This window comes from Semicossyphus pulcher, unplaced genomic scaffold (assembly GCF_022749685.1).
Source record: "Semicossyphus pulcher isolate SPU_LCO1_2020_fin unplaced genomic scaffold, fSemPul1.0.p SCAF_21, whole genome shotgun sequence".
NCBI classification, from domain to species: Eukaryota; Metazoa; Chordata; class Actinopteri; order Labriformes; family Labridae; genus Semicossyphus; species Semicossyphus pulcher.
Window position 1 is genome coordinate 8,756,863 of NW_027211695.1, and position 12,816 is coordinate 8,769,678.

Here is a 12,816-nt window from a genome sequence, read left to right on the forward strand (position 1 = left end):
AAAAGTCTGACTCTTTGACGCCACGAGGTGAATTGAATTTGCACTTCCATTGTTTTAAGTAAAAGAGCGGTGACTAGTGATTTGTATAAAATGCAGACTGGTTGATCGGCGGCTTTCATGAGCGCAGACAGTGTCGTCTAGTGTTCCACCTCTGCAAACCAGCATCGTCACACTTTAGTTTCCTGTAAACAAAAAATCTCCTCCTTGTCATCCATCTTTCTCTCTTCTTCCCACAGTCATCCCTCTCTCCTTCTCTTCTTCAGTCCAGTTCATATCCTCTAAATCAGTCGTAAATAGTTTGTGGAATCGGGTAGAAAACGTGCGACACAGGTACTCTCAGACGTAGCGGGGGTGATGTGAGAGGTGGGAGGGAGTTAGATGAGTGCACACTGGGGGCCTGTGGGGGAGAAAGCGGGTGGGGAGGTGGGGGGGGCTAATTATCTGACATCTACGTAGCGCAGCACCCCACGGGAACAACATGCTGTTTGTTCCCGCTCGCGTTTTCAGTTAGCACCGTTGCTCCCCAGGAACAATCACTGTGTTGTTTTGCCATTAGCGTGAGATGAATAGGGATGGGACAGCTTTGTGTAGGGACCCCCTCCACTTTCACCCACAACCACCCTCCACCTCTTCCCCCCCATCCCCCAGCACCAATCACAATCTCCCCCTCATGGTTTTCTATACCGCCATCAATGCAGAGAAGAGGGCCTGCGTCACGGCCCTCTCACATGATGTCCTTCACTGGGAATCAAGTGGAATCACCTCGGCGTAGATTAACGAGCCAGTGCGGCCATTTTTCTTTTCCTTCGCCTCTCTCTGTGTGAATAAGACAAAAATGAGACCTTGATGACTGTCAGCAGAGCAGTCATGCTGGTCATTTAAGATGCAGTGTTTAGGATAATTGAAAGAAAGGATCTGATTTTGCTGCACAAACAATTTAATGTCATGTGACTGATCTCTGCCTCTCTCTCTCTCTTTCTGCTCTCTCTCCACAGTCCTGGTACCTGGGCGAGCTTAGTTCCATTCCAAGTGTCGAACGGGACTCCGATTCTGCCAACAAATGTCCACCAGAACTACAGCATAAACATCATTGGTGAGCCCCTGGTCCCCGCGGAGACAGGGAACTGAGAACACACAGAGGCCGGACGACCCCCAGGGTGGACGGGTGGTGCAGAGCTGGCACTAACAGGTGTCCGCAGCCATGGATGAAACCAGCAAAGCAGCACGCGCTGCGCAATCGTCCCCCTTCCCCACCCCCAATCTCACCTCTCTCCCAACTCCCGTCCCTTCCCCATGGAGGACACTGGCCGTGAAGAGAAGACAAGGGAGTCGGTTCAGAGGAAAGAAAAAAGAGAAAGCTTCAGGTCTGCTGTCTCCTCGCCCTAAGCCCCGCCCACACATCCACCAGCCACCAGTCAGTTGTTGTGTTTGCAGGACTTTTCAATCCATTCAAATACTGTGATGTATAGATGCCTTAATGTTTTATTGCATGACACTCTAGTCTCTTAGCGGCAATTCCTACTATTTTTCAAGTTGGGGGAAGACATAAAATCTTGATTTACACACACACACACAAGTGAAGAGGTCTGCGCATCGACAACCTCTGCCTGGTGGATGGCTCCGAGACTCTAAGCTCTAACCTCTTGAAAAGAGGCTTTCCCGCGTCAAACGATTCACTGTGTGCACCATAGGAACAAAAAAAATTGTGAATTCAGAGTGTTTCTTCTTCCGTTTGATTTCAGTTTACTGTGATACGACTCTTTGTTCAGAAAATGTGTTGACTTTGCTTATTCTTTACTGCTAATTACTATTCAGAAATTAACGCAAACACTTGTGATGAGAGTTCAGAACTCTCCACGCAGTTTTGAAAAAACACTAAATGTTCGGTTTGAGATTGGACCCCTCAGTAAAAGATTTGCAACTCCTTTCCAAAAGGATTAAAAGAGTATAAGAAAATCTCGTTAGAGGCAAGTGCAATTGAATTTTTGAAGGGAAGCTATCAGTCTGTCAGCCCTAAGACTCTAAAGCAGGGGGATAAATATTAAGTGGTTTTATGGGTAAAATGTTTAAGAAAACATTTATAATTGATTAAGTCACATATCCATGTCCTCACATGAGAAAACATCAAGCGTGAAAGGCAGTTGAAGGCAAGCACTAAGCTACCTGTGCAGCGCTGAGCAAAACCAGCACTTCTTTTGAGCCCTCTCCATCATAATGGGGAGTTTTTTTTATTTATTTTTGGGAAAAAATAAGCGAACATAAGCAAAGAAATAAGACGCACGCAGTGTGTAAAAATGTCATTTCATTTTTTGAAATGTTCAAGATAAGATCAAGAGCATTTGGCCATCAGCTTCTGAAGCTTATGTTTACAAAAAAAAAAAAAGGAATGCAAAGTGTTAATTCATGGAAATGTACAGTCGGCTTCTTTGTAAAGCTACAGTATGTGCAAGGTTCACTCTACAGTGGAGAGGCTGAAATGATGAATCCAGGTGGTGGCAAATCCCTGAAATCTCTAAATGTGCACGGCATGTTCGCAGCCATGGCCTCTCCAGTCCAGACATATTTATACGAGGAAAATCTCTCCAGTACTCTTAATTTGCACGATGACATATAGTCCACATTACGTGCCTTGCCTTTGAATATAGAGACATCACTACACTTGTTTTTGCTGCATTTATCATTATAGAAAAAATTAACATTTTTATGATAAGACTTGTTTTGTACTCTGAATGAAACTGTTGATTTTTAACTTCATGTACTACTCTATCTCACAGTTACATTGCATATCAAGGCTGTGTATAGTTGCCGTTTAAAGTTTGTAATCAACCAGCATTTTTTTTTCCTCAGTATTTTGGTGGTTTTTCTAATAACCTGTCATCTTTTGTTTTCCTTATGCTCATTTTTGTTCATCTTCCAGTTACTATTGTGGAGGGTGGAATTCAGAATTATGAAAATTATGCAATACCAAGTTTTGCCTATGTAGGTAGTGCTTATAGATGCGTCAATTATTAGAGGCTAGTTTGGAGATAGACAATATTGTAATGCATTTATTTTGTTGATATCGTTGTTTGTCGTTGTTGTTGTTGATGATGTTGTTGTTGTTGTGGGTGTTTTCCTTTTTTATTGACCAAAGTGGGGACTGCTTTCTATGCAGTGTATGACAAGGTCTTTTTTTTTTTCTTTCTTTAGCATATAGGCCGACCGGATGATGGTGAGACGTGTTCCAGTGTAATTTGAATTTTTAGGGGGAGGGCGGTATTTTTCTAGAAAAAAAAAATGCACCCTTGGTCCTTTTTTTTTTACGGCTGCAAAGTCACTGATTGGTCTACTGTGACTCTTACTTTTAACTTTCCACCTGGGGTGCTAGCATGTGACCTTGAAGGAGTTCATTTTTCACAGGAGAGACGGCTTGACTTGAGTACGACAATCATTTTAAAAAATCATTTAGCGTAGAATTCCCTTTTTTTGTTTTTGTAGATCCTTGGGATGTACGATATTATCGGCATTGGCAGATATGTCATTTTTCTGCCGATATTTTCCGCTGATAAAACAACGCTTCAATACTGCCTAAATGCACGATGATTCCCTAAAATAGCTTGACGTAATGCTACAACATTAACTCGGCGTGAATGTGGGCGCGCACTGCCTGCGCGAAATTACCAAGAATATACAAACAAAGACTAAAAAGTCACAAGACACTCGAGCCAATGAATAGAACTTACACAGCTTTCATATCTCTTAACTAGCTAACAGTTAGCTTAAATTCTCGTAATTTTACCGGACTTAACATCAAACACGCTGAAAATACACTCGCGGCCAAAGTCGACGCTAACAGAGAGTAACATAAACATCAGTGCAAAATGAAATTACATATTCCTGGACGCACACACGATAAAAAAAGTCCACTGGCAATCACTGATGTCTCCGTAGTAGGTGCAGTTAACAAGTCCGGGCATGTCTCCCTCACTGCCGTGTGTCAGGGGGATGCTGCATTCAGGTTCGCTCAGAAACGTGACACGTGAGCCCTTTTTGTACAGCGCCTCTTCCATCAAGCGTGAAGAAAGGCGCAAGATGGTGCTTTATGGCAGTTTTTGGCCACTACAATAAGAGTAGGCATCAATTCCACTACAGGGGAGACAGATGTTCTCTGCAATTAGGTGGAAAAAAACATGTGCCTAATATATCGGTATCGAAACCCTAACCCTATCGAAATTGGCAAAAAGGGTTGGAAAATATCGGCATATCGGCAAAAAATCCAATATCGTGCATCCCTAGTAGATCCCTTAAAGCTGCAGCTGAAGGCGGATACAGCTGCTGTGCTTTTATTGAATCCTACGCCTAGACGTCACCGAATGCAATTCCCAAGTAGATGCCTTAAACACATCAGTGAAGTGGCCTGTGACCTGCGCAACAATCACACACCGACTAATGCTACTGAGCCCTGTCCAAATCAGTTGCAGACAGGCTCAAGCAAGCCTTTAGAAAGTATTTTATAAGTAGTAGATTTGTATAAATGTATATACGATATGCACATATGTCAATTCCTGAGATGCTCCCCCCTGCAGAGCCCCGTAGAGTATGTCGAACTGGCCCAGTAGAAGCTTAAATAGAATCCACTAGGAGGAAAATATAGCACTTAAATAGCACATAGGCAATCGTGTTCTCCCCCCGTATAGTGTTCTAAACTTAGTCTTAAATCTCTCAGGAGTAATACAGGGCATTATTTATATCAATCATTATATTTCCATTTGTAATGTAAAAAAAAAAAAGTTCTCACAGAGAGAGCAGCGCCTCCGTTGCTGCTATGACACCTTTTGCACTCTTTCCCCTACAATCGTGAAAGAAAAGTTCGAACAAGCAGAGGGCTGAGACGCAGGAAAAGGAATCCTCAAGTCAAGCTCCATCTCTCCGTCTTCACCCAGATTTCTTATGCAGAAAAAGATGAAAAAGTCACCCCGTTCTATGTGCACTGTTCTGTCTATTTTAGTTTTTTTCTCTTTTAAAAGAAGTGCTTTGCAGCCTTTGGCCATTGGAGACCCCACTGAAGTGCATTGTCCCCAAGTGTGTTTGTGAGTGGCTGTGTGTGCGTGTGTGTGTGTGATAAATGTGTCAGGGTCACTGTGCTGTTGGTGTTTATTTGAGTAGGAAACTGTACATAAAGGTAAATATCCTGATTGCGTCGATAGCAGTAGGTCCGTGGGGTTGAACTCTGCTTTGGCAGCTTGGGTGTTCGTATGCATGCGCGCACGTGTGTGTGTGTGTATGTGTGTGAGCTTGATGTGTGATCGAGTGCCTCTGACACTACACAATGAGAGAAGATGAGGGTCTTTCTATTGAAAAAAAAAAAGCCTGCCGTTGGACAGGAGTTTGTACACTGTAAACTTTCTCGAGAGTTCTTCCCTGAAGCCCTTATTTGTAAATCTTAAATTCTGGGGGAAAATAAGTCAATTCCATTTTTCGGAAAAGTCAATCTGGGTTTTGTTATATTTTGTTTATTTGGCTGGATTTGAGTTAGAACTCTCCAGAACTCCCTGATTAGTCCAATCTAAAGTGTTTTCATGAAAATGTTGTTGTATTCTTGTATGTAAAGTCAAAAAAAGGGGTGGGAAATATTCTATACAGATCCGCAAATATAAAAACACAACAACAATGAAGGCTTTTTTTATGATTAATATTATTTTTGATCTTGGTTAGCACTTAGATATTTTCATTTGGGAAACACTTCATGAATATTTGAATTGTTCTTTCATTAGTGTGGCCATAGCGAGTGTGATGTGATTTATCTCCTTTTTTTTTTTTTGGAAATGGGTGTGAATTCTTGTCCAACAAGATCGTGGTGTGAGTGTGTTCCTTGTAGCAGCTGGGAGGTGATGTCACTTTACCAGTAAAAAAAAAAAAAAAAAAAGGCCCCAGATTGCACCTGACCTTAAACGAGAAGCAGGGTAAAATCTGCAGTGACAAACGTCCTCGATGAATCTATCAGATAGTTTCTTTTTTTTTTTTTTTTTGTATGATTTGTTTGTTTTTTTAGAGGAAATGTTGCAAAAAATCGGTGCTACATTTCAACACTGTTTGGATTCGGCCAATGTGGAGCCGTCTACTTCGCCAATATGCAGACGACACTCTCAAATATCTCTCTAAAGAAAAAGCATCTCTCATTTTGCACATTCCACATGCTGTCTTTGCCTGATGTGATGTGGAAAACGCTTCTTTCACACTACAAACAAACACGACATCACATGCAGATGCTCCAGATTTGTGTACTGCACCTTCCAGCTGATTAGTGTATTCCGGTCATGTTACGTGTTCTGTTGCTAAACAGGGTGTGAATGTAGCCGATCAAAAAGCTCTTGAAAATTGAATCAGCAGCCTAAAGGCAAACTTTGACACCCACAACATGATTTTAGAAAGTATTATGTCGCTGATTATTTAGAAGCAGGACAACTTTATGCAAGGAGGACCTGTGGCACTCATGCAATATGTGTGATTTCCCGTTTAACTGAATGTCATGCATTCTGTAGAGGGCAAATAGATTAAGAGGAAACATTACAACTTAATTTTCATCCTTCATGAGCAATACACACCTTCCATACGCTGGCTAGCTGCTAGTCACTCGGCATCAGGTTGTTATAAAACATGAAAACCAGCATTTTTACAGGATGTAACATTCACCAAAAGAAGACAAAAAGATAGCAATGCAGTGCCTGTTCGAGCTGTCCAAGTGTCTGTTGTATATAATTGTAAAATGTGATAGACTTACTTTCATATGTGACAAGAAAAACACCTTCACACAGAACAGAATGTGGCAAACTCATCTGGAAATATGCTCTTTATGACCTTTCTGATGTTTGTTTGGGGGATTTATTAATTTTGAATTTATGTCCGCACACAATGCCCACATCAAGCTTGTTAAAAATTTGAGAGGAAGTGTTCTTTTTTTCTTTATTCTCTCTCGGAGGGGGAGTCAGTGCTACATGAGACGCAGTGAAAGGATGAATAATGTCTTCTCTTAAGATTACTCACCAGTTTTCTCTGCAGGGTTGATTTATTTTCGGGGTCTTGTGGCACTTTTACTTCCCTCTGCGCACACATTTCTACTTCATGAATCATGGTGGAATTATATATGATGAACAACAACAACAACACCAACAAAACAATATGTAAACAGTCTCCAGTAGTGATCGTAGTTACACTGCAAGTGTGTGCAAAGGTCTATGTATGTATCTGAATGTACGTTTTAGAGGACTTTTTGGAAAACCTTTTTTGTTTTTTATCTTTTCATTGACAGTTTAGGAGCCACAGGTGTCCATTGTGAACTGTATAGCGAAGGCCTTGATATCCCTTCTTTTGTTGATTTTAGAAACGCCGAGCATTAGGCGATGCCTTCCAGCTGGTTACATTTGGTGCAGGGGCTAAAATTGCCACAAGATTAAAATCAGTGTAAATAAAGGCTCAACTTTTTGTGATTGTTACTGTTATATCCAGCCTATACTGCTAGCAGCTGTTTTTACTGCAGTCAATTACTGGAAGTGGATATATTTCCTATGCAAAACTGTTTAAACAATAAAATGAGCTATGCTACAAAAATGACTTTTATGTTATATCTCTCTTCTGGTGTTTATTTTATTACTTTATAATGGGGTTCACATTGTTTGATGAAAAGCTGCCACAAGCCAGTTGGCTGGAAGTTGAGGGGAAAAAGAAACAACATTCATAATTTACTGACCGTATAAAAATGATTAGGGTTGAGAGTGGGTCAAAGGAGGGAAAGGGTTGTATATTTTTTCTCTACTAAACAGGAAAGTTTGAATATTTTTTTCCCGCATCCCAGTTTGATTCGTCCCTTCATTCTAAAATACTTGCTAGTCATGTAGTGGATGCAAAGCTATTAGCTTACTCAGCGAGTCCCGTGGCCGAAGTTCTGGCCGTTCCAAACGTATAATAAGTAGTTCCGGCGAGATGCCAGGGTCATGAAAAAGTTTTACACCACAAAAACAACACGCAAGCAATGGTGATCCATTTTCAACACAAAATCTCTAATACTTTGGCACTATTTTCTCTCTTGAACAATCCAGTATCAATACGCCTGCAGCTGGCCGGTTTCTCAGGTGAAGAGATCCATTAGCTGTGGTGTCCAAAAATCTGAACTATCCCTTTAAATGCATTAAATAGTTAAATAAAAAAGGTGGTTTTGACATTTAATGCTATGCTATCTGCCATGCAGCTTAATCATCATATAATTGATTTGACTGTACAGGCTATAGCATCATACGATCTACTGCTTTAGAAATATTGAGTAAATGGATGGGGCAAATAATGTGGTGCTGTGGCTGTAATATTTTTTAACTGAGCAACTCTTTGTTTGGTTATAAATATTAGCCAATTTGTTATGTTTTCCAAATATTTTTTATTTCTTCAGGTGTTATTTTTCTATGCTAAGAGTGCCTAAAACAGACTTTCTGTATAACAGTACAAAGGCAGCGTTCAGGATCACCTCACACAGGACAGTCTTCAAAGCAGCCTGAAAGAGCCAAACAAGGTTAGCCGCTGCAGGGGTGAAATAAGGACAGTGTCAGAGCAAAGACGACTATTTGACGTAAAAGTATTAAACTAATTGGATCTTGCTGATTCTCAGAAGTGTGTCTGTGACAGTTTCCCCCTGAAAGCAAACATTAGTTTTCATGTCCTGGAGCGATCCCATGACCCAACATACCCGTGCTCTATTGTGGTATTACTCCAGCTAATCTACTGTAATACCCCAATCCCCAAGGAATGGGAGACAGACTGGAGTGTTTGGACCACAGCAGAATCAGTCTGCTGGGACCTCGGAGGGTCATTCGAGGTAACATCCATCTGGGTCACTGTGTCAAGTACGTGAAGCTCTGATCTAGTAAGCCTTTCTAATGGGATTGAGGACATTGAAGGAAGCAAAAGTCAGGCTAAAGCGCCAATTAAGTCTCATTACTGGCCTCTGTGATGGGCTCAGGGCTCAGCTGGACACTTGATGACAACAGCGGGCATCATCAGCGGTGCCCACAAGACCAGGCGACCTGTCCGCAGCAGGGGCGCCCTCCTAAAGGCCGGTTAAGGCACTGCAATCACAGGAAAGCCCACCTGGCCTCGGGCACCAACCGGAGTTCATTTGGCTATCATTAAAGACGACCAACAATGTGGCAGGCTGATATAAAATTACCCGATCTATAATGGTAATCATCATGCCATTTATCAAAATTGGCCAGTTGAGTCAACATCTGGCTTCAATAGGGGGCTCTAGTCGGTGAGGGTCTTGGCAGCGTCTTGTACCCTACATATTTTCCACTCTCTTTTATCAAGGCCTGCTGTCAGTGATTTGACGAAGCTAAATAGACGATGATTTGGCCCTATTATGTTTCGCAGGGCTCAAGCAAAGGGGATTTGTTGATTGCCTTTGTGTTTGTCCACTTTTTTTTCTCTTCTTCTTCTACCCTTATGGATCCAGGAGAGGTAACGGCGCCTTGTGGTTCTCTGACTGTGTACCGAAGAGAGGAAGAAGAAGGGGGGAAAAAGCACAGCGAGTTCTCTCACACAACCCTGTGAGTGCAGAGGCTGGACTATTGGACGCGAGCCAATGCCAGCACAAAGAACTCTGTCACATCCCCAAGTTTTATTGGAGGAATATTATATTAATCTTGTGTGCTGTTTGAATCAGGTAATGAATTAATCTGATCCTTTCGTCTTTTGGCATCAAAGTATGAGTGTAATGCACTTTATCTAGCAGGAAGTCATTAAGGCAGATTTTTCATTGGTTTATGACTAAGGGAAGGATTTATGCTGTCAGCCAAAGTAGAGCTAAATGATTTCACACAAAGGGAAACAAAACATTAGCTTCTTTAAAGTAAGTCAAATCGGCCTCTTTTGAAATAAATCACAAAGGAAAAGGTTTCAGTAACAAGGAGTACTCTCAAAGGAATACTTTAACATCTGTGAAATACACTTATTAATTATTTTTAAGAGAGCAAGATGAGAAGAATAATACAAGTCCAATGTTTACATGCTGAAAATGAAGCTAGCTACAGCTAGCTAACAGACCGTTTGCTTTGCGTAGTATAAGGATTGTAAACAAGGGGGATATGCTGTCCTGTCCTTGGTCAAATATTTAAAAAACAAATTATCAACCACCTTTACAGCTCGGTAATTTACATGTTACAGGGTATCTTGTTTGTTTAAATCCCTATTTGTCTAACGCTAAGCTATTCTAACCATCTCCTAGCGGTAGCTTCATATTTAACTGACAGGTATGAGAGTGGTATCAATCTTCTCATCTAACTCTGCTCTCAAAAAAGTGCATAAACTATTCTCAAAATGTCAAACTATGCATATGATGGAACGCCGTGCTTCACTTAAATAAATAAGCAGACTTCCCATGAGCTCACGAGAGCTCAAGTCTTTCAAAGAAGTACAATCCTCAACACTCAAGATCTCAGACAACGGCTTGCATCAGTTTGCAAAAATGCAGTTGAAGAGAGCTCGGGGAATAAAAGAGGCCTGTCTGAAAATACACTAGTCCTAAATCGTACTCTCAGCTCCATGTATTCCCACACAAATTTGCATAAATTTCATAGTCTAAGTCATGGACTGTGGCTGGAGCGTGTTATTAGTCTATCTTTAGGTGGTAGTACAGGCCGATCACACTGAGGCTTGTTGTTATCTCATTCAAAGCACCCTGGTATTACACCCAGCGGATTGAGAGTGGGTCTTAAGATCGTGGGATTTGTTCACATATTAAAGCATGTCTGTTTGGATGCGCTAAAAGAAACAGGTGTTCAGTGTTTGTGTGTGTGTGCGTGAGAGAGAGAGAGAGGAAGCATGTGTGCGTCTTTGTGCTGCGCCTGTGATGTTTGTTTCGAAGGCGTGCACGCACGTAGCATGAGAACACGCTGTTCATGTGTGTGTGTGTGTACATGTGTGTGTATGACTTGACAGAGGGGTGGGGGTGCTTTATTGAAAAGTACTCCTCTCCTCCCCTGTTCAACATGCTGGATTAGCACCAGCAGTTTCCCATGGAGCCGTCCCTCCCAGCCCCCTGCCCATTTGCATAAGGCGCAGACAGGCGGAGATGTGACAAACAAACCTGGCACACACAGCGCCGGCTGCCTCCTTCACATGAACTCTTTCCCTCTTTTCTCGCCATGACAAGAAATACACACAAGACAGAGCTGAAGCAAACCCACCTGGGCTCTCTTTTCAACATAAATGACCTGTTTCCTGAGTCCAAACCGTAAATAAAATTAAAGGCAGCGCCAGACTGAGGGTTTGAGGCCTGTATTCCTGCCGGTGATCATAGTGATTCACAAGTGCAGGAAAGCAAAGGCCTAAAGGAGGTGAGAAGGGCTTTCATAGCTCTGTCATTTGGACAAAACTCCCCTGAATCAAAGTCTCCTCCCCCCTCGTTTTTCTCTTCCTCCAAGATGGTAATGTTCACCTTAAAACATCTTTACTGTACTGTGGCTACATAACACAGCTCTCTGCGTTGCTGTCCGGCCGCCAAGTTCCTATCAAGCCTCTGATTTATGGCGCTTGATGCATTCCTTGGCCCTGGCGAGGAGGCAGTTTAGCTGAAATATGAGAAGAGATGCAGAGAACACGCTCAAAGTGAGTTTCAGTTTAGCCCTGCGAAGCTGGTGCAGCAGTAAAAAAATTGTCTGTGCAAAACCTGAGAGACAACTCAGGAGATGTTTTTTTTTTTATCTTTAGATGGTGAAATATTTCAGCAATGTGGCACGGTCTGTCTGCCTCATCAGCATGTCCTGATAACAACAAGAAGAACTGTAACCCAGCTGTCATGAAGCCCACAAACCCTCTTTTGTTGCTTGTGACGTGCTGCTTTCAGCCTCCTAAATTACATCAGGATTAAAAATGTTAACTGTAACTCCTTCCCTTTTCCTGTCCACGTACATGTAGAAAATTGCATGCAGGTGTAAGAAGGGGAAAAAAGACAACTATACAGTAGTTTTTTGTTGTAAATTACTTTCTTGCTTGTGCAGTAATGACCTGTAATCAATCATAAAGGCTCTAAGTAGCTGTTGGTCTTCATTTGGGCCTTAATGTGAAAATACTGATAAACTTGAATCAGATAAGTAGAAACAGATATTTTTAAAGGGGGAAAAAGTCGAGGCGTTCAGTGTGCGCCTGCATTGCGTTGTCTGCTCCCAAGTTACAACAGTGTGATTACATGCTTTATTAAGTGCTGAAGTGCTCTTCCTGAGTAAAAGCAGATGTCACCACAAGGTCTGTCACTAAGTCTGGATCGGGGTGCCTGTGGTCAGTGTCTCGGCCCGCCTGTAGCTCCCTGTGGTTTCCCATCAATTCAGCACACAAAGTCATCGCCAAACAGAGCGGGTACAGATACGGTATGGTCTGATTTCTCTTAACATACTCTATCGGTATTCAATAACCTTTTAAATTTAGTACTATTTAAACAGACAGATGATCTACTGCACCATCATTCCGGTGAAATTACTGATCTATCAATCCAGAAGTGAAAGGTATCGTCAATATTGTATTGAAATGTCTTTTTTTTTATCTATCACTGTATAACCCTTTTTCTTTATGTTGAGCTGCTCTAACAAGTGGATTTCCTCCAATAGGAGATCAATAAATTATATCTTATCTTAATTTTGTGATTATAAATATTCATGGTATTACAGCTGTTATATATGGAGGCATGGGTGCGGCTTACATTTATATAAATATTTTTAGTAAGTGATGAGGACATTGACCTGCTTGTAGCACAATTTGATGAATTGGTTGCAAGTTAGATTGAACATGCTGACAACC

General features: G+C 41.7%; 1 protein-coding gene across 8 annotated transcripts in view; it reads left to right on the forward strand.

Moving 5' to 3' along the window:
• Nucleotides 1-7,588, forward strand: part of LOC138600384 (nuclear factor 1 B-type-like) — a 69,150-nt gene extending 61,562 nt beyond the window's left edge. For all 8 annotated transcript variants that reach the window (XM_069671780.1, XM_069671781.1, XM_069671778.1 and 5 more), the window contains one exon: nt 996-7,588. In XM_069671780.1, the coding sequence (XP_069527881.1) occupies nt 996-1,128 (133 nt within the window). In that variant the 3' untranslated portion in view covers nt 1,129-7,588. The remainder of the gene's footprint in view (nt 1-995) is intronic.
• Nucleotides 7,589-12,816: the final 5,228 nt, after the last annotated feature.